Source organism: Phaseolus vulgaris, chromosome 11, assembly GCF_000499845.2.
Source record: "Phaseolus vulgaris cultivar G19833 chromosome 11, P. vulgaris v2.0, whole genome shotgun sequence".
Taxonomy (NCBI): domain Eukaryota; kingdom Viridiplantae; phylum Streptophyta; class Magnoliopsida; order Fabales; family Fabaceae; genus Phaseolus; species Phaseolus vulgaris.
In genome coordinates, this window is record NC_023749.2 from 50,115,036 (window position 1) to 50,137,453 (window position 22,418).

General features: G+C 28.3%; 2 protein-coding genes across 2 annotated transcripts; one reads left to right on the forward strand and one right to left on the reverse strand.

Moving 5' to 3' along the window:
- Window positions 1-1,004: 1,004 nt before the first annotated feature.
- Window positions 1,005-9,162, forward strand: LOC137823982 (vacuolar protein sorting-associated protein 36). Its single transcript, XM_068629389.1, has 8 exons — window positions 1,005-1,837; window positions 3,350-3,553; window positions 4,426-4,519; window positions 4,622-4,679; window positions 5,486-5,555; window positions 7,037-7,172; window positions 8,268-8,352; window positions 8,917-9,162. Exons 1-8 carry the CDS (start codon window positions 1,190-1,192, stop codon window positions 8,972-8,974), a joined length of 1,353 nt encoding a protein of 450 aa, XP_068485490.1. The 5' UTR covers window positions 1,005-1,189; the 3' UTR covers window positions 8,975-9,162.
- Window positions 9,163-10,663: 1,501 nt separating this feature from the next.
- On the reverse strand, window positions 10,664-17,176 carry LOC137831591 (NADH--cytochrome b5 reductase 1-like). Its single transcript, XM_068639333.1, has 9 exons — window positions 16,980-17,176; window positions 16,069-16,210; window positions 15,862-15,952; window positions 14,931-15,008; window positions 13,734-13,814; window positions 12,916-13,005; window positions 11,678-11,743; window positions 11,276-11,362; window positions 10,664-10,876 (listed from the first exon to the last, which is right to left on the reverse strand). Exons 1-9 carry the CDS (start codon window positions 17,140-17,142, stop codon window positions 10,784-10,786), a joined length of 891 nt encoding a protein of 296 aa, XP_068495434.1. The 5' UTR covers window positions 17,143-17,176; the 3' UTR covers window positions 10,664-10,783.
- Between the last annotated feature and the right edge of the window lie 5,242 nt (window positions 17,177-22,418).

The following is a 22,418-nucleotide window of genomic DNA, read 5'->3' on the forward strand; positions in this document are numbered from 1 at the left end:
TTTGAATTAGCTATTTTTATCACTTCATCTTCATCCTTATTTTTTCTACCAACCCAAATAGAATTATGGAATTATGGTTTGTCATAAGCTATTTCAACAAGTTGAGGACAATAACTATTCAAGACCAGGAGAGAACTTGCTCATTTGACACATATGAATCTCTATTATATGAATATTTTTTATGACTAATATCAATTGAAAAAAAAGAATAATTAGATTATTCGATGAAGACTAATCATCAACAAAATTAATATATATTTTTGTTCTCGTTTAGGTTATCGGGACCATAGAATGATTGTCTGATGCACCTGTCGGTCGGTCACTCTAATCTCTAATCTTCATTTCCTCCAACCCGTCCTTTCCTTCTCGTCTTGCCTCTCGGTCGTTTGGGAGCACAGACTCAGATGATACTTGCAAAAGACATTCCGATGATCAAGTCAGCAAAGGACTCGACTCTCGGTTGTCAGAGCACTGTAGATAATGACGTACCTGATTATTGAAATCTGCGCTATTTATATATATCTTAATGGACCTTCGTTAGTGAGCCGGATTAGGGAATTGGACCACGCTTAGGATCGCGCTAAGTAACCTTTTAATTACGAATTAACTTTGCTAATTTGTTCAACTCATGATTCGTCATCATGGGACGGTCGGTCACACGATACCTCTCGACTGTGGTTATCGTAAGTGGATGACCATGTGATCTGCAATGCTTACTGAGTCGGGATGATCGCCCTACTCGTACCAGTACAACTTTACTGCAATAAAATAGTATATAAAAACAAAAATAGTTTTTTTATAATGTTAAATAAAACAAATCAATGGAAGCATTTATTTTTTCTTCCCAAACCAAGACTGTGAAAGAAATAACCTATTTTATAGAATGTTTTTATTAATCTTCACGAATTAACACAAGACAGGCCATGTAACCCAATAATTAATAATAAAATAAATAAAATAATTATAATAAATAATTTTAAATTAAATAATGTATTTTTTTTTTTATGGTTTTCGTTTTATTTTTCATCTTCTACTTTTTGTTCCTCTTTCTTTTTGCAAATATTTGAAGAACAAGTTTGTGTGATAGAAAAATAAGTTAAAAGAAAAAACCGCAGAAACTGTATTGTGTGACTCCAAGCGCAATCAATTCTCCAGTGGAACTAGAGCTGCCATCTTCGCAGCCACGTCGATGGTCGGAAACTGCTTGCCGCCGGTGAAGATCACCGGAAGCGGCCGGCCGGTGCTCGAACCGAACGAAATAGAGTGCTTCTTCCTCTCCGGTGTTGATCTTCTCTGCGAAGACGACCCCACCACTTCCTTCCCCCACCTCAAATCCGGTCTCCTAATCCTCACCACCCACCGTCTCCTCTGGCTGCCGGAATCCGATGCCTCGAGCGGTGGAGCAGCCGGTGGAGTCCCCCTCGCCGCGGTCTCCCACATTTTCTCCGTCAAGAAGTCCCTTCGCTCGGTGTTCTCCTCGCCGCGGGTCCGGTTCCAGGTGTCGATGTCGCCGGAGGGGCGAGTCGCGGCGGTGGGATCGCAATCGGTGGTGGTGACGGTGGTGGTGAGGGGGAAGGGGGACTGCGACGCGTTTCTGGCCAAGCTTTGGGAGAATTGGCGCGCCAGAGCGTGGGAGGACGCAGGGAGTGGGTCGAGTAATGCGGCGGCGACGGCGGCGGCAGAAACGGCGACGCCATCGTCATCAGGAGGAATTTATTCGAGTGACGGGACGGTGAAGATGGTGGGAGTGTCGGGGATACTGAGAAAAGAGCAGGAAATGTGGGAGAGTACTGATAGAAGCTTGCAGGATGCTTTTCAGGATTTGAATGCTCTCATGGTATGCAATGTGTTTGCAAAAATGTCTTCTCTTTTTATTTGGTACAATTTGAATGCAGCATGTTGCCCCCTTTGATTTTAGAGAGTATTTTGAGAAATTTGGCTCCTTGTGTTGTGGTAAAGTTGTTGACGAGAAAATACCAGGGTACACCCTTGTGCCAGAAGGCTCATGGCTATAAGAAGGTATGGGGAGAGTCATTGTATACCGCCTCTCCTTGCATATGCAAAGAGGCTTTCGAGCCCATGATCAACTGATCACCAAGGTTTAACATTTGTGGTCGTTGATGAGAAACCAAATGATTACTATTCGAACACGTTTTTTGATTTGTTATGCATGTATACATAACATTAAGTGTTTTTTTTTTTTTTTTAAGGACTGAGATACATGATTTGTTATACATGTGTCGGTATCATTGACTATTGATTTTCTCTTCAACAGTTGATATTACTTACTTTACCCTTTATAGCAAGTTGTTCACTTTAGAGAGTCAATGGTTGATATTACTTACTTTACCCTATACATCGAGTTGATATTACTTTAGAGGAGTCAGTTACATTTTTGAATGTTTGTATAGGAGACATAGATAATTATGTATGATGTCAATTATTTCATGTTCAGATAATGTATCTGGTTTGTTTTGTGTCTACTTTGATTGTCTGAAAATATTATTTGGTAGATAAATTTTTTTTCTTGTTGGAGCAAACGAGGGTTGTTTTTAGTTTTAGCAATGGTATCTGGAGGAATGCCTTCTGCTTAAAGTGTTGTGAACGGCTTTATAACTCATGTGGTGATAATTATATGTGGTGTCAATTATTTCGTGTTTGAATAATGTAACCAGTTTGTTTATTTGTGTCTACTCTGATTGTGTGAAAATATTATCGGAAATTGGATAGATAATAACTTGTGTATTTATAGCAATAGTATTTGGGTTTTGTGAAAAGTGTTAATGGTGACTTCTAACTCATCTGGACAGGAAGGATTTATGAGTGTGGAGATAAGAAATTATTCTATGACAGAAATTTTATATTACGCATCATGAAAACAGTTTTGAATAGATTATCTGCTTTGAGCTTTTTGGTCGAAAGAGGTTACCATAGATAGATTGAATTGCGCTTTCCAAAAAATGTAGTTAGTTTGAGGGATCTGTGACCTGTAATTATGGCATAATAGGATTTGGTTTAGAATTTGCAAGTGCATTATAATTTGCTGAAAATGTGTTTCCTTCTCATTCTGGACTTAGTTAATAAAAAGGGCAACATCACTCAATTAGACTGAGGAGGGACCGGTACGGTCCAATAAATGTCATATTTTTTCTGCTAGTTTTGTAGGTGAACTTGTGAACTGAACTTTACCTTTGTGCTTGTACAAACAGTCATCAACTCATACTTTCTCCAACTTGATTGTAACAATTGTAGTTTCATCAAAAAGTACTTTGCTGAAATTCTTTATCTGGTTATTTAGTTTGTATTAAGGTAAAGGTGTTCAAATTTTGGGTTGATGTTGGATTTGCAGAGCAAGGCTAAAGAGATGGTGATGCTAGCAGAGAAAATGAGGCTAAAACTTTTGTCCGGCTCAAATTCTCAAACAAATGCGACTAATGATGAGGAGATGGGTTCAAAGGAAGAGATGCAAGATTGGTTATTGAGTGTTGGTATTATATCCCCAGTCACCAAAGAGTCTGCGGGTGCTTTGTATCATCAACAACTTTCTCGTCAGGTTCTATAATTACTCCTCCTCAGCCATGTGTTATTTTCATAGTAATAGAAAGATCATGCAATTTATAAGACATGTTAAGAAAGATAATTATTATTTGTCAAAACTGTTCTGCTCATTGTTTATTTTAGGAATTTTATATTTTATTCTTGCTTATTCTTTATCACAACCATATCTCGTTATGAATACTAGGTTTATGTATTTAGAAACAATCCCATAATCACAGGAATTTGTCTATTTAGAATTAGCTCTCCATTCCTAAAATAACGAGCAAGGCTTATGTATGAATAGGTCCAATGAGCTCATAATTGATACAACAAAGTACAATATTATTCCTTATTGGTCTTTTTTTCCTTATCATTTAAAAGGTTAGTTTTGATCTAAACAGTTTACAATTGCAGATTGTTACTGTGGAGCCCTTTATTCCTGCTATTTTTTTGAGGGCATTCTCGTTACTTATGTTGTTCAATAATTGAAAAAGTTACCATTTCAAAAGTCAACCAAAGATTAGAATATTTTGGATTAATTGAAAACCTGAAGATATGTTTCATGTACACAAAGCTGTGGTTTAAATCTTAATGCATGCACAACATTGTCCCAGTGTCTCTGTTTCTTTGGATTGCACAATAGTGGTCTTTTGACTCAATTTTTGTTGTGCAAGAACCTAGAAAAAGCTCATTGAGTCTCTCATTTATGGGGATGTGGGTTGTTGGTTTTGATATTTTGTACACCTTCAGGTTGTGCTCATATCATTTTATATGTTTTCTCACTTGCATAAAAGTACCAAGAGAAAATGGCCTTTTTAATTCCCTTTTGTTTGTTTTCTATAATTCTTTTTGTTTAAAATAATCTAATCTGTCCTTGCTAATGCTTAGTTGGCAGATTTTATTAAAGTTCCACTTGAGAAAGCTGGGGGAATGATCAATCTTATTGATATATATTGTCTATTCAATCGTGCTCGTGGCACAGGTTCCAATACTTCCTTTTGTGTTCTCTTAAACATGATTTTCTATATCAAGTAATACATTTTTTGAACTAATGTTTCCCTTGTCTTGATTGTATTATAAACAGAATTGATCTCACCCGATGATTTGTTGCAAGCATGTTCTCTGTGGGAGAAGTTTGATGTGTATGTATGGCATTATCTTCTATTTAAATTACTTATTTTAATCTGTTCCATGGTTTTTAAAGTCGGGATTAAATTGTAGTTGGAGTGAAATTGTTGTAAAATCGTGATTCAAGTTGTAAAATTATGATTTTAAGATTTCTTGAAGCTGGTCAAGTTTCATTTTCAACCCTGTTTTTAAGTTAGCAACCCAGTTTTGTAACAGCTGGTTAGTTAGTGATTTGTGAAGCTTCTTCTTTGTTGTCTCCTGTCCATAATTGAAGGATGAAGCTGCTGCTTCTGCTTCATAATGAACCCTAACCACTGTTATTCTTCCTCTGTTTGAGTCAGCTGCCACCCACCATTGTTCCTTTCTCCAGTCACCATTTTTTCTCTGTTCTGCTTTTTTAGATTTCTTTTTTGTTTGGAGTTGTCAGGTTTTGGTTTTTGGATTTTTCTGTTCTTGTTTGAACCCAAGCCACCTTTTTTTTATGTTAGCTCGGTTACTGTTCTGAACTAAAGTGGAGATGGATAATAGGTTACGATTTATGAATATTATGCATGACATTTATGTAATGTTGATTATGAATTCAGGTTATATATACTAATATGCATGTCTATGAACTTATATATTAGCATATTTATATGAATTTTGTAAAATCATACTATTCAATTAACAATTTTACATTTTGTACTCCCCTTCCTGATTTGTGGTAAAATCCTGATTTTAACCAACTTGTTAGAATTCTACCCTGTTGAATACTTTAATGCAATACCCTTTTTGGTTGGTTGTATTTCCATGCATTGATTGTGCTATCCAATTGTTTCAGCCCGGTGGTTCTGCGAAAGTTTGATAGTGGAGTCATGGTAATACAAACTAAGTCTCACAGTGATGAGGAGGTATGTTTGTTTTATCTTTTCTTCCGTGGTGGTTGTTTTTTGGGTTTTTCTTTTATTGTTATTTTACCTGCAAAAGTCATCCTTGTATAAATTGCGAAATTGTGGGATGAAGTTTGTGGATTGTTGTAGAATAGCTTGTATTTATTCTACCTGTGTTTTTCTAATGAGCCGTGAGCTCTTTAACCTTTTACATAGATTCTTCCCTGTTCAGACAGTGTTATAGGTCAGGGTGGGTCCCACAAAGAGGTTGGGCTTTCTTTTCCTGGGCCATTTAGGATTGGGGTAAAGAGCATATTTGTATGAATCACAGCAGCCAGGCTTGGAAACTGAATATTTATTAGCAGATTCAAAATTAGAGGTTGCTGCAAATAAACTTCATCTAGTAATCATGTTCTTTATTAAAAGGGTGTTATTCAAATCTGGTGCTTGATTGGCTGCTAATAGAATATTGTTTGCGTATGGAGATTGGAGAAGTAGTAGTCAGTGAGAGCAGAAAAGGATGAAGTAGGAGTAATGGGAAATGAAAGAAGAGGTTGTTATGCTGTAATGGGGAGACTGGAATTGGATAGAGAGTGGGAAGTTGTCAGACTTAAGTGAAGCTTGGAAAAGGATATACAGAGATAGAAAATCTATCATATTAAGAAACACTATATCCTTCATGGGTGGAAATGGAATACTTGTAGCTAAGGAATTTATAATCAGACAGTCTTGTCTTGTCTTCATTATTAAGAGAGGTTGTGTAAGTCTGTTAATAAGACAAGATAAATAGTAGTCAGGAAGGCATGCTCCTAACAAATGAAATGTGAAGATGCTTGAGCAAAAAGGGCTAGACTTCTACAATATGTCAGTATTTATGTTCAACAGTGGTGTAAGGCTTTGTTGTTTGTTATGAAATTAGGCTCCACCCATGATCAGTAAATATATGTTTAAAAAGAGTAAGCAGAAGCTGATGACAATCATGACATGAAGGCAACTGATGAGCCTTCCAAACAGCATGCTTCGTGGATTTCAATGAGCATTTTGTTTATGAATGAAATATTACAAGTGTTGGGCAAAGTTTTAACAGCATTTGAATCAACTATAGAAATGGAGCAAAAATATTCCTTTTAACTTTTAAGGATAGGGTATTGTTTATGAATGAAATATTACAAGTGTTGGGTAAACATCTGTAATGGACTGTACAAACAACATCTGCAACATTATTTTGATTTGTACTATCAGATTCTTCTATCTGCCATATAAATTTCTTTATGTATGATGTACTTGTAACTTAACTTTAATACATGAGATTATATTTAGATGATTTCAATCTTCTTCACCGTGTCTTTTATATTAAATATGATGGGGATTTTTCCTTATTTTATGTTTTTAGGTTGTCAGTCTTCATGAACGTTTTTTTTCATTTTCACTTCAACTTTTACTAATGTTGAAATGGTACGTGGTAAAATCAGACTAAAGTGACTTACTGCTATTTGGTTTAGGTTTTCAATAATGTCAAGATGCTTGTTATGAAACCTGATGCTCTTCGAGCTGGGATAAGTGCTAGCGATGCTGCAAGGACACTAGGGGTTGCCCCAGCAATGGCAAAGGAGCATCTCTTATCTGCTGAGAGCAAAGGTATGCTGCTGGATCACATTTCTTCCATCTTTTTGGATTTTAGCTACATAACCGGCTTCCGACTGTTAAGGCTCTGAGAAAAGAAAGAAGAATATTTGAATTTGAGAAAAACTGAAGTGTTAACTTATAAATTTGTGACGCGACTGTTGACAATAGGATTCTGCAATATAAATAAAGGCTATATAGCCTTCTTCTTGAATTTCTCAAGGTGGGCTTCATGAGACAACAAAAGTGTTTCAACATCATTAATTAAAATAGGTTCAAGTTTGCTACTAATCAATGCTATAGTGGACTCATCCTCTAGCCAAAATTCAAGTATAATGTCAAAAGGCTCTTTATTGCATACATCATCACCAATGGCAGTAAGTGCATAAACAAGGTTTTGAATACAAATAAGGTAATAAAAAATCGAATCATTATCCAAAGAGGTAATGTGAAGGTCACATCTAAGCTCTTGAGCACGAGCATTAGTGTGTGAATGGAAGTAGTTTTGAATCTTATCCCGAAGTTGCCATGAAGATTTGCAGCCAACATGAGAAAGTAGAAGTTGATCTTTGCTCTAATAATTTAGTTATATCTTTAGTTGATGTGAGATTTCCAACTCACTTTCTCACGTTGAGGATTGAACATCTTAAGTGTGGGAATAGGGGATACGATACGATAGACCCAACAAACCTTGTTAGTATAGAGTCTGATACCATTTTCAAAGATGGGCTGTAAGCCTAACCCAACCTCATGAAACCAACTTATTATAAGGTTATGTTTGCATCTCATTTATATACTGTAATTTTATCATATCCACAAGAATTTGTTCATATACCATGTTAAGGTTAAGAGAAAAAAGAAAGAAATATCTGAATGAGTAAAATTGTATATGACAAGATACAAATGATAAGAGATCAGCTATATATAGTTGTGTAACATTTAACAGTCTGTGATCAATATCTAACTGAGAAGATAAAGCATAACAAATTGTCAGACTCAACAGACTTTAACCAACTATACATCTGTTCAATCATTATAGAACATATACTACTGACTGTTATACATAGTAAAATACTACTCTAATATTGACTGTCATGGAATCTTTCCCAGGTTTACTATGCAGAGATATAAGCCCAGATGGATTTCGCTTCTATATTAACTTGTTCGCTGAAATTGACCAAGATGATATATATTTGTAAGTAAACTTTCTATACTTGTTGACCTGTAGTTTTGACTTATTGATACTCGAATCAAATATGTTCCCCTTGAGTTAAAATTTATATGGTATTAAGCCTACGTTATTTTATGTTTGCTCAGTATTTCTTGACGACTTGTCCTTACTGTTTTCTTTTATCTTTCCGATGTTTTTTTAATCATTTTAAATCATACTCGAGACATTCATTGAATTCCTTCTCACATGAAAAAAATTTCACTTTTATCTCATCCTTTTCATAGTCTCAGTGCTTCAAGATTTGAAAAATTCTCTTTAGATGATATGCTACTTAAGTCTTCCTACTTGAAATATAGAGTATATTATTGTATTTGAAAATTGGTGCTTCAACTAAGAAATTAATAACACTGGAGTTTCACTGGTTTGTGCTTTGTAGCTTCACTGGAGTTATAAATTGATTTCCATGTTCCTACACCCCATTGGTTTCTAGTGTAACATGTTGCGATGATATAATATGATTTTGTTCATTGATTGATTTCATTCATATAAGTTGCTTATTTATAAAGTGTTATATTGCCATTTATGCAGAGTAAAAGATCGAGGAATTTATGCCTCGTGGGTACAGGCTAACCATAGTCATGCTTAAGAGAGTTCCAAGCTTGTTGAACTCATGGCAAGTAAGGGAAAAAAATTACACGCAACGTTTTAGTGTGTTTCAATCAATGTGATTCTTTCTTTGTAGAGGACACTTAATATAATCATTGTGTAGAAGGATTATGATACTTAAAAGATCTTAATGCAAAACTTAATATATTATGTCACTTCATTCCAAAAGTTATTGTTACTTCCGAGCAAGATCTCTATGATTACCATGGTATCCATCAGTTTGTAGTGTGAAGGAGATGCTGCCATCTAGGAGACGCACTGGGCGTTTTTCATTGTTCAGTATTTGTTATTGTCTTTTAGTTAGTAACAAAAACCATGATATAAGCACTGCATAATGCGTTTTTTTGTATTCATTCAATTTCTGGTGTGAATGAAGGTCAGATTGTAAAATGGGTTTAGACCTAATTTGTGAGATGAGATCTGCATTCCAGTTTGTTCATATACACTGTAGGATCTAAAACACAATGCAAGATGAACATGATAGCAACGAGTTCGAGGCCCATGGTATTGACACTGAAGCACAAATAAACTAGGACTATCATGAGGAGGGACTATGTCTAGAATTAGCTTTTGCTTTCTATTTCTCCATAATTTTTAAAAATGTTAAATATGTTTGTTTGTCTTTGTACTATTTTCTTTTTTAAAGATTATTAGTTATTTTTTGAAAATTTGTTATTGTTTTGATTGTAGATTGATGTCCATTGTAAGTATTTTCATTGGTTGATAAAGTGACACCTCAAATTGAACTAATTTTACATACATAAGAATTCATTTCAATTATTTTTATATTACAATTACTTAAATGGTCTAAAGTCTGGACCAAATATGAAAATCAATTTCGTGTGTTATAGTATAAGAAAAAAAAACATATTTAACCATTTTAAAAATGACTATTCTATTTTTCATTGTCTATTTCAATACTGAATTATGAAAATCTTCTAGAAAAAGCTTTTCAAAATAAGTTTTTAGGAAACAAGTATTTAAAATATGAATTTAGATGAAAAAAAATTAATTTTAGAATAAAATTACACATTAATAGCTAATGTTTGATATCAATTTAATATTAATAATAAAAAATATTTTAAATATTAATATTTTTTTATAAAATAGTATTTAATTTAATTAATATAGTAATTAATTATTTTTATCTTTAAATTAATTGTTATTAAATAATTTTTTAATGCTATTTATTATTTTGGCAAGATAAGTATATCATGATACTTTAAATTTTAATTTATTTATTGCCTCACATATCCCACTTTCTATTTTCCATAGTTTTCTTTATTTTTTTTTAATTGATGGTCCATGATAGTATTATTTTTATAAACTTCCTATGTTTGACTTCAATCTACTCAACGATTGTGATGAAATAAGAAAAAAACACATTGATTGGAACAAATGGCTAGGATAATTGTGAACAACATACCACCATATTTCTTTATATATATTATTTTGAATCCAACTTTTGCATTCATTATAAATTTAACGGATGCTAATAACACATTGTAAAACAATCCATAATAGTAAAACTGTATTTTGTTGTGATTATTAAAGACATAAATAAATTCCTTAATATTTTTTAAAAAAATTAAAATAATATTAGCTATTAAAAAAGTTTTTGAGAATACTGAAGGCACGTTTAGCTGTTTGGCAGGTATAGAAAGAAACATTAAGCTCATAAGTGTCACTCTCATCACTTTGCATCAATTATTATAAAATGAATAATGTTATAAAATTTGTTTAGCACACAAATATGAAAAGTACATGAGAAGAAGAAGATGATTGAATCTTAGAACTGAAACTGCATGTTTGATGTGTAGCCAAGTTCATCAAGGTGAGTAGCCATGGCTATGTTCATACCTGGTGGACCACACCTTAGTATCTGCACAAATTTAACCATTTCATTTTAAATATAAGATCACCAAAAATCTACCCAAGTATTAATCTAAGGGTCAATTGTTCTTCTTAACATTTAAATACAATTTTGTTTCATTTAAATTTTTAATTTTGGTGTCTTCATTTAAAATACAATTTGTTGTTTATTTTTTAAAAAATGCTAGTTTTTAATTTTTTTTATCAATAATAACAAATATATTAAATAACGAAACATTATGGATGTTTCAGCCTTGTACAAAAGAGAAAAATAATTTTTATTATCTAACTTATATTTAAATTAATTTTTATTTTTGTTTTCTTCTTCTAAAGATAACTATAAAGAAATTTATCCTTTTTAAGTGTATTGTTAGTTGAGATGGTATTGGTAAGTAGAAAGGAATTGAACCTGAATATTTTGTGCTGGTTGAGGGCAATGTGATTTAATAATCTCCTTCGATATAAACCCAATGCCACCATTCCATTCTGGAGGAGCCTGCAAGTAAGCAAGAAATTTCAGAAATTTAAATCTACATAATTCCTAATTTTATTTAATTTATTCTTACAAAATTATTTTAATAAGATAAAATTTACCTATATTTATATATTATAAATTGATAGTGAGATTTCTATCAAGTTAAAACATTAATTTTTTTTTATAAGAAGGATATTATATATAATACCCTACAATAACTGTAGTAGTATATATTTTAAAATATATTATTAAGAGATATTTAATATATTGGGTTGAAAAGTTCGAATATTATAGAAGAATCCGAAATGGGGTGGTTGGGATAAATAAACAACAAACCTTATTAAGAACATGATAGACTTCAAATCTGCGAGGAAATTTGTCTGCAAAATTATCTAGTTCTTCCTGCACCACCATACAGATAATTGGATTTTTAAATAAATCATTAAATAAAAACGAATAAAAGACATCATTTTTATAAATGTTCTAAGAAATAGATTCAAATAAATAAGTTGAATTAGTATAATGACCTTTATTAATACCATTAATTTTTTTTATCAGCTTATTGATACCATTAATGAGTCAACGTTTAAAGTTTAAAAGTTACATTAAATTATAATTCATCAAAATTATTATAGTAGTAAATTTAAGTAATGCAAAAGAAATATATCTAATGAAATATTTAGCTTTAAATAAAATTAAATTGAAAATAAATTTAAATAATAATATTTTTAATAATAATTTTTTCAAGTAAGTAATATAGATGATTATTGAAATTTAAAATGTCATCTTAACTTAGTTGTGAAATTTCATAATAATACTTAATATGATAGTTTTTTTTTTATAAAAAATCATAACATAGTAAACTTAAATTGTAATTAAAAAATCTCATGGGCATAGTGACACACAAAAATAAATTATTTTTCTTTTATCTTTTTTAAAAAAAAATCAACTTATATAACCAAGTTGTTTTGGACAAGCATAAGCTTTAACAAGAAAGTTTTTTTAAAAATAAATATAATAAGTATAAGAGTTGGACCACTCCATTTAATTTAATTAATTATTTATAATAAAACAAAAAATATAATAAATTAAAAAATTGTTTTATTTTATTGTTTTTATTAATAAGAAAAGAATAATATTAAATAAGTGATTTTTAATTAATTTTTCACTGATAAAACACAAGTTAAATATAATAAATTAAAAACTTGATTTATTTTATTTATTTTATTAGTAAGAAAAGAATAATATTAAATAAGTAATGTACAAATATGTAGATAAAGAGAATAAAGATAAAGTTATAAGTCTACATTACATGTTCAAGATTCCTAAACATTCAAAACATATAAAACACTTTGCTTCCACTCACTTTATCAAATTCATTTTACTTTTATATATCTCTCCTATTATACTTCTATTTTATTTTATTTATACATTACAAAAATCTAATTAGAAAATAAGGAAAAAGAGTTGCAATGGCGTGACAGATATTAAGCATAATAATTGGTTTGTGTTGGTTTTCTATTCTACTTGTTATACAAAAACATTATAAAAAAAACTAGGTTTTGTAACATTACCTTCAACAGAATGTCCTCCACTGTTACATTGGCATAAATTAGGTGCACCTTTGTTTTGTCTTTAGGGTTTTCTAGAATGGCTCTTATGATCTGCAACAAAAGATGGACAAAAGCAAATATCACCTTATTTTCTATTTATTTCATCCAAATAATTATATTTGCTTCACTTAATTAGGTTTAAAATAAGCTAAACTTTACTTAAAAACTTAACCAAAAATATTTCTAATCCCAAAAGAGTGGTTTAGTTTGTAAAATTTAGAAATTAAAACATAATTAAGTTTAAATACAGTACTAAAAAAAACATTGAATAGAAACCAATTTTAGAAAAAAAAAAATTAGTTGGTATAGTGATTAAATTAGAATCCATTTTAGAGACTAAAATAATTTTTGGTTTCTAAATTAGTTTCTATTATTGTTAGATGGTTTCTAAATTGGTATCTAATTAGCTACCAAGTTCTAACTACCAATTATTTAGATTCTAAATTTGGTAACAAAAATCTTGGTAGCTAATTAGATATCAATTTATAAACTATTTAACAATAGAAACTAATTTAGAAAACAAAATATTTTGTAGTCTCTAAACTGATTTCTAATTTAGTCACTATAACAACTAATTATTTTTTGTTTCTAAAAATGACTTTGATTTGTAATAAATTGAAAGAATGAAAGGTGATAGAAGTACGTCTGACTAATTTTAGATTTTAAGATGGAGAGTAATCTATTCGAACTCTTATGTATTAAAGTAATATTTAAATGTATTAAAGTAATATTTAAATATAATATAATATTTTGTTTAAAAAAAAAAATGTATTTGGTACCTGAAACATTGGAGTTATGCCTGAGCCTCCAGCAATCATTCCAAATGCCCTAACTTGCCCAGGTTTGTAACTGAAACGTCCCTATTTTCAACAATTCTCAACAATACAATTAATATCCTATTATGTTTTTGAAATTAATATCATCTATTTTCAAGATAAAAAAAAACCTTTATTATATCTCATATTTATCCTCCCAAAAGTTTAATAAGAATTTAATTATATTTTAATAGAATTAAAATTAAAATTATTTAGTTTATTGATTCAGAAATTATAAGATACACACTTATTATGAGCTAGCAATTAGTTCATTAATTAAAAAAAAAGACTCTTATCCTCATCTATTAGCTAGTTTATAAAGTAGTTTTACCAATTTGAAACATTTTTAGTGCAATTTTTTTTTATATCTTATATTACTTTTTAGTGGGCCTCTCACTACTTAGTAAATGGCCATGTTACATCCCATGTGATATAAGATCTCATTCTCTCATCTTAATATTTTAAGCAACATTTTGTTGGTTCTACATAATAATACAAAATTTTGTAGTAAGATTCAAAAAATAAAAAATTTACCTTTTTATAGTTTTGGAAATTTGAGGATTCTTATAAAAGAACACATTTTCTATATAGAGAAGTGTTACGAATCTCTCTTTAATTAACATGACATCATATCCATAAATTTTGGTATCTGATCTATTGAGTATATTCCATGATGACATTTTAAAATTTTGTATTTATATATCTGGGAAAGACTATAAAATTTAACTTAAAAAGTTGAAGATAATATTTTCAATATATCAAAAAAATGTAATAAACATTAATTATAATTATCCATTATCTCTTTATGAAGAAACTTTTCTGCTTGTGAGGAAGAAAACTAAGAAGAGCAACATTAAGAATAAATAAGAGAATTTATATCCACGATAATATCTTATCGAGAAACTATATTTTAAACTATATTTTAAACAACATTTGTTAGTCCCATAATAAAATTTTTGTAGTAAGATTATTTTTTTGTTTTGAAATTTTTTAGAATTCTTATAGAGAACACATTTTCTACAGCAGTCTTATCTGACCCTTAATGCAAAATCTTATAAATAATAGATATCATACTTAATATCTTTATTAATTATCTATCACTATGGTCTAATATTTTTGAATTAAATTTTATTTTGTCTAATTAAAGAAATAAATCAATACCTTTGGACCCCTCACAGACAAATAATCACCTTCCTTCATTTCTCTAAAATGGTGGGACATCTTTCCATTTGGGTACATCTGCTTGGAAAACAATAGAATATGATATGATTATTACAACAAAATAACAATAAATACAAAACTTAAATATATACATTTATCTCTAAATATCTTGGAATTTTTATTTCAGTAATTCTTTTATTCATAGTCTTTAAACAAATCATATTGTATTTCATGTCGTGGCATTGACTCTGTTAACTTGATATGTGATAATCTCAGGGAAAATATGACATAAATTTATTTGAAAGATCAAAATAAAAATCTACACAATATTTAATTAAAAAAATATTTTAGGACCGTTTAAGGGAGTAAGAAAACCAGAAAGAAAAATCCCAAATAGTTGTTATATTTGTCTGTACTTAAAAAGTAATAATTGTAAAATGACAGAAGCATAGTTGATTTAAAAAAGTTCTTCCAAATATTTTATTTAAATATTTAAAAAATCATTAAATAGAAACTAATTTTAAAAATTAAAATAATAAGTTATTATTTGATTAAATTAAAGACATTTTATAAATTAATTTTTTATATATAAATATTATTTCATTTAAATATCAATTTAAAAAATATTTTATAAATTTTTATTAATAATAAAAATTATATTAAGTATAGATAGTTTTTTAATTTTTAAAATAATATATAATTTGGTAAATATAAACAGTAATTATTTTTGGTATTTAAAGTTAATTGTTATTTAATAATTTTATTATAATGAAAGTTGGACACGTTCAAAGTAATTATTTTATCAAAGAAATTTTCTTTTAAAGAAAATTTAATTAAATAAACCTATAATTTGGAAAAAAATGTATTTAAACTATAAATATATAGGTGAATTAATTTATCTTTTTGCAAATTTTTTCTACAAAATATTTACCTTCACAACCAATTCGAAGTATCCAACATCTGAATCCAACGTGATTGGAGTATATGATCTCTTAACTTCTTCTCCTTCGCTATCTATTCCTCTGTTTAACAGTTAATGTTAAAAGTTTATACATTTTTTTTTTAATTTTTTCAAAATTATGGTATGATTTATTAAACATGATAAAAAATAAATATAATATTTAAATATTTTCCAGACCTAACAAGTATATTTTTTCCAACAGGAAGACCCAATATGGAAGAAGGAGTAGGAAGAGCAAATCTGAATCTTGCAGCATTGTGGCTAAGTTGTGTCTTCTTTATCAGTTTGAATTCTTTGAAATTTTCAGGGTCCAAACATCCTGAAAAAATTTCCATTTCATAGTAAATTTGCATGCAAAAAACTAGTGAATTACTCAAATTATGGCACCTTTCATTTCATATTAATTAATTTTGATTAGTTTTTTTTCCTCTTATATATAACAATATAAAGAATTATTGACTAAAAATAAAAACTAACAGCATTAAAAAGTCCTCCTTAATTAACTATAATCCTTTATTTAAATATAAGGAAAACATCAAATAGTTAGTTAATTAGATATCTATTTAAAAATTATTAATAATAATATAAATTAATTTAGATATCAATAATTTATTAGGTTTCTAAAATAATATTTAATACTTTTTTATCTTTAATATTATTTTTTATTTAATAATTTTTTAATAGTGTAAGAAAACAATTATATTTCATTTATGTATTATAATTTGATCTATTCACTATAAGAAAATCATCAAATAGTAATCAAATTTAGAGACAAAAAATAATTAGTCACTACATTGACTAAATTAGATATTAAGTTAAAGACTAAAAAATTCAATATATTGTTTCTATTATTAATAAAATATTATAAAAATGATTTCTAAATTAGCTACCAAAGTTTTAGCTACTAATATTTTACATTCTAAATTAGTCTTTAAAAGGTTTACAGAGAGACTAATTCAGAACATAAGTAGGTAGTAGCTAAAACATTGGTAACTAATAGTCAGATACTAGTTTAGCAATTACTTTATAACTTTTTATTAATAATAGAAACTATTTCAGATACCAATAATTTGAGTGAGCAGTGTTACCTTTAGGTGGTCTGGTGAGATATTTGTAAGCTGCAGTGAAGCCAAGAGCAAGAAGAGCTACAATGGCACCAAGCAGTTCAGGGTTCAGATTCTGGGCAAATGGCAGAGACTGCAAATCCAAATTGGGGAATCGAAGAGCCATGTTCAATGGTAGTTCCAACATTTGATTTCCCAACAAATCAATTCTCCTTTCATAACCATGCAAACTCTTCCCATATTTATAATCACAACATCTTTATTCTTTTCTTCTTCCTTTTTTCACTGTTTTCGTTAGATGAAGCAAAGAATAATCTCAAACGTGTCTCAGAGAAGACACAATATTCCGTCTATATACTTTAACATTTACCAAATAAAGTTCTCAATGTTTTATATAATAAAAAAAAGATAGCAATAATATATTTAATCAAGTTGGATTGTCTCTCATAAATGAGATACCACCAGCTTTAAATGAGCCCAAGACTGTCTAACATAAAGTCATATAATGTAACATTCCAAAACTGTAATGTAATGATTTTTAATATTATAATTAAATAATTTGGATAAATTTTATATATATAACCAGTATTATGACAGCCCTTTCAATAATTAATAATTAAATTTTTTGTTTAATTACTTTTGTCTGTCAAATTTTAACATTCACATAATAAAGTCAGATAATAGATCAACACAAAGATATATAGTTGTTTGTACTTCCATTGTTAGTTTTTTTAGTTGTTTTTTTTACTAGCCGTTAGATGTTTTTGAAATTCGCTGTTACTTTGATTTTTGGTTGATGTTTGATTAGTGTATCGGTCGGTACCGGACAAGTTACTCACAGTCTCGATGATCGACTGACAATATCAAAACACATTTCAAGGCACTTAATAAATGAAAGCAACGACAATTACGATAGTTCTTTATGAGTTATTATAATCATGTCTCGGATTATGCGGATGACATCTCTAAGAAATGTGACAAACACTGATTAACCGAAAGATATTAAAGATATTCTTCAACAACATACTCATATACCAATATACCTCCCTATAAATGAGGGATTGTTACACATTAGTGAACAACTGATATTCAACCCATCACAATAAGGGTCTATGACGGAACACTATAAATAAACCCTTGACAAAGGTGTAAGGTACGCTTTAGTCAGTTTTAAAAATATACATTTTTTACACAAAATACTTACTAGATCGTTGAAGTACCATTTTTAGGTTAACCCCATCCAAGCGCCAACAATTAAAGGAGGAGACATGAAGGAAGGAACGAAGAGGTAACCGACACGTCAACAATTGTATAACAAAGTCCAAGTACTATCTAGGCCCACTTTGTCGATATAGGTACAGTTAAAACTATGATAATTGGTTGCCCGTCTTAAGACAAGTTTTACAAAGGCCTAAGCATGTTTGGGTTATATGTAATGCTTTTAGACTTTTTTGAGAGGTTATATTGACATTATAATATTAACGTAAAGAGTTGAAATATCCCTAAAATGTTTTACATTTATTTATTACTTTTTCTGATAAAAAATAAAAAATACATAATCTCATCTAAAATCCACTACAAGAAAAACGCGAATTACATACAGATTATATTCGTATGTAACTTTTGGCGCCATGGAGCGGGAATTAAAATTCGTATGTAAACAGGTTTACATACAAATTTTTTCCGTATGTAATTACATACCGATTATATTTTGACACCATAAAGTAAAATTTGCGGTGATTCGAAGCCAAGTTCCTTCGGTAACCAAAGAAAATTTAACCACTACACCAAATAAATTCTTTAGTATTATTATGATTTTTATTATACTTATTATTATTAATAATATTAATAATATTAATAATATTAATAATATTAATAATATTAATAATATTAATAATATTAATAATATTAATAATATTAATAATATTAATAATATTAATAATATTAATAATATTAATAATATTAATAATATTAATAATATTAATAATATTAATAATATTAATAATATTAATAATATTAATAATATTAATAATATTAATAATATTAATAATATTAATAATATTAATAATATTAATAATATTAATAATATTAATAATATTAATAATATTATTAATATTAATAATATTAACAATATTAAACAATATTAACAATATTAATCTATACCTATATATAAAGGAGATTTCCCTCTTAACCGCTCTTAATTTTTTTTCCCATTTTATCCTTATATTAATATTTAATTTTATTATTGTATTATCGTTATTGTGTCATTTCTTATTTTTTTCTACAATATTTGGTATACGTAGTGGGGGTGGCTTTGAATTGAAAGAGAGGTGGAAAAGCGGTGGTTATGAATTGAAAAATATGGTTTATTTTCAAAATCAGTTACATACAGAGTTTATTTTCAAATTCAGTTACATAAAGAAAGGGAGTTTATTTTCAAAATCAGAGTTTATTTTCAAAATCAGAGTTTATTTTCAAGATCAATTGCATAAATAAAGCGAGTAAGGAGAGAAAAAAAAATATTAGAGAAAATAACAAAGAAGATAAGAAGGAAGTGTTGAAAAAAAAGAAGAATAAGGAACAGGAAGAAGCATTGGTCGCTTTTTATCCTTGCACCCTCCAATCTCACCAATGAGTATCAGGTAGCTTCACGTGTCTCCCTTACAAGAAAATGTGATTTTTTTTTGTAATACATTAATTATTTTTTCTTTGAGTATTTGGGAAGGATCGAGGGGTGCCCTGCCTCTTCGGTCAATAAGGTCACTGGTGAGGCCTTGAAGCTTTGAATTGGTTCCTCTCATCCCGTAAGATCTTTCTCTCAAGGTTTACTCTTTCATTGCAGAGTTTTTTTTTATGTCGCTGTGCTTGATAATTGCTTTGTTGGTTTTACAATTGGGATTATAGAGATCTTGGTTTTCTATTACTATTGTATATGTATTTACTATAGTAACAACATGACCGCTTTGGTAGCTTTTTCTATTTTGAATAGTGTACATACCAACAATGGTGTTTATGGATGGACGAGATTGGAACTTTATGCTTTTAAGATAAAGATGTGTTGTTGTGTTGTTCTGATGTGCAGATTTTGAAACTGTTTGCATTTGGGATAAGAGCAACAGTATACGATCATGCCATCGCTTATTACACAACCCAAGTTTTCCCTTATCCCTCTAATTTCCCTTCCATATGGTTTTGCCTTTTTCTTTAGTTGTTTCTTCATTTTGTTTCGTCACTTTTCGCTCATACTTTTACTTCTCCTTCAATCTTTTAAGTTTATTATACCAACTCTTCTCAACACAAAACAACGTCTGCACCCTATTCATTCCTTCATTCTGTGACTGCAATTTTAATATTGTTTATACCGTGAGAGGTGAATTTGTTTATTGTAACTAATTTGGTGTGTGGTCATTGTAGTTACTTGCTTTTCAATGTTTAAAAAGACCTTGATTTCAGGGAGTCGTGATGGAAGCCAAATTGACCAAATTGAGATGAAGATGTTTGGGCGAAAAAGTTGTTTGTAGAATCACAACAACATTTACAATGGAAATGGACATGCTACCAATATTATCGAGATTAGTCTTTCCATTTTATGGTGTAAAGTAGATTCACTTTTACTTTTACATATTATTATTTTGTTAAAAATTTATATATTTTAAATATTCACTCAAATACAAAAATACATTATGCACAATAACTATATATAATCATGCCATGTTGTTGGTACTGTGGTGGAGACATGTGGTTTTTTTTTTTTTTTTTTATCTTAGTACATTGCATTTATCTTACTAAATTTTTGGCTTAAGGGGAATGTAAAGTACTTTGTGTGAGATAGATTTAATGATGAATGATTCATTTGCAACTTAAAGGTAAATGGTGAACAATGATGGAGCATTAAAGTTCCAATTCTATTATCGTGAAGGACTTTATATCAATACCAATTTCCTAAGATATTTCATTTTTATTTTAAGCAATGGTAGATTTAATGATGAATGATTCATTTGCAACTTAATTCCAGTGGAAAATGAAAAATAAAATATTACTCGCTAAGAGAAATTACTTTTATTATGTCATTAAAGATATATCTTTGTAAATATTATTTTTTTAAAATTTTCTTAACTAGTTAATTATGATTAATTATTTTTTAATATTTTATATTATAAGATGAGGGACTGAATTAATGTTTTAAAACCTAAGTTGTATAGGACTAAACTGATGTTTTTTCTAAATCCTATTAATAACAAGAACCAACATATACTAATAATAATTAAAATAAAGACACTAATGAACTTTCTTTTTTCTCATATATACTAATGCCTAAATCAGTAAAATATAGAATAAATAAATAGGTAAAAAAAAAAAAAATTGAATCAACGCTTCATCTTAATTATTAGTGTCCATCCCGGTGTGAAACTGAATTTTAAAATATTATTAATTTAATTAAAATTTATATTTAATTAAAATAAAAACTAAATTGAATAATCAGTTTTTATATTTGATTTTATTAACAATTTTACATATTATTTAATTTGATTTGATTTGATTTCTTTTTCAAATCAAACTGATTTATTAATAATTTAAAATTTTCAATCTGATTTTTAACATAAATATTATAAAATTAGTGAAAATATAAGTGTGACAATGTCTGTATGTATAATTTTATTAATTATAATATTAATAATAATATTAATTATAATATTAATAATATTAATTATAATATTAATAATATTAATTATAATATTAATAATATTAATTATAATATTAATAATAATAATAATACTAATAATAATAATAATATTATTATTAATAATAATATAATATTATTATTAATAATATTAGTAATAATATTAATAATATGAATAATATTAATAATATGAATAATATTAATAAATATTAATAATATGAATAATATTAATAAATATGAATAATATTAATAAATATTAATAATATTAATAAATATTAATAATATGAATAATATTAATAAATATTAATAATATTAGTAATATGAATATAATATTAATAATATAAATATAATATTAATAATATGAATATAATTTATTTTATTATTATTATTATTAATTATATTAATATGTATAAATTATATTAATAATAATAAATATAATAAAAATGATAATATGAACAAAGAAATTGTGTGATAAAAAATATAAATAGAGATAAAATAATAATTAATAATAATGAAAAAATTAAAAATTAGTATTTTCTTTTTCAGCAAAAAGTTACAGTATGATAAAACAAACAAGGCATATGAAAGATAGGTAAAAATAAAAATTTTGGTAAACGCACCGAAACAAATTTATTGTTGTCAGATCAAAATCATGAATGAAATTGATTCTTTAGGAGTTTTTAATAGGTAATTAATATTGATATCAAAACCTGCTGTAAAAACCATTAATGATAACAAGATCCGTTCAATAAATTTATATTTAATAACATAAAAGAAATCAC

Excerpts from the sequence above, each read along its gene's own strand:
- LOC137823982 (XM_068629389.1), top strand. The coding sequence starts at position 1,190 with ATGGTCGGAAACTGCTTGCCGCCGGTGAAGATCACCGGAAGCGGCCGG. Across the intron at positions 4,680-5,485 it reads CTGTGGGAGAAGTTTGATGT|CCCGGTGGTTCTGCGAAAGT; the intron begins GTATGTATGGCA and ends CAATTGTTTCAG. Across the intron at positions 5,556-7,036 it reads AGTCTCACAGTGATGAGGAG|GTTTTCAATAATGTCAAGAT; the intron begins GTATGTTTGTTT and ends TATTTGGTTTAG.
- LOC137831591 (XM_068639333.1), bottom strand. The coding sequence starts at position 17,142 with ATGTTGGAACTACCATTGAACATGGCTCTTCGATTCCCCAATTTGGAT. Across the intron at positions 15,953-16,068 it reads GGAAAAAATATACTTGTTAG|AGGAATAGATAGCGAAGGAG; the intron begins GTCTGGAAAATA and ends ACTGTTAAACAG. Across the intron at positions 13,006-13,733 it reads GCATAACTCCAATGTTTCAG|ATCATAAGAGCCATTCTAGA; the intron begins GTACCAAATACA and ends CTTTTGTTGCAG.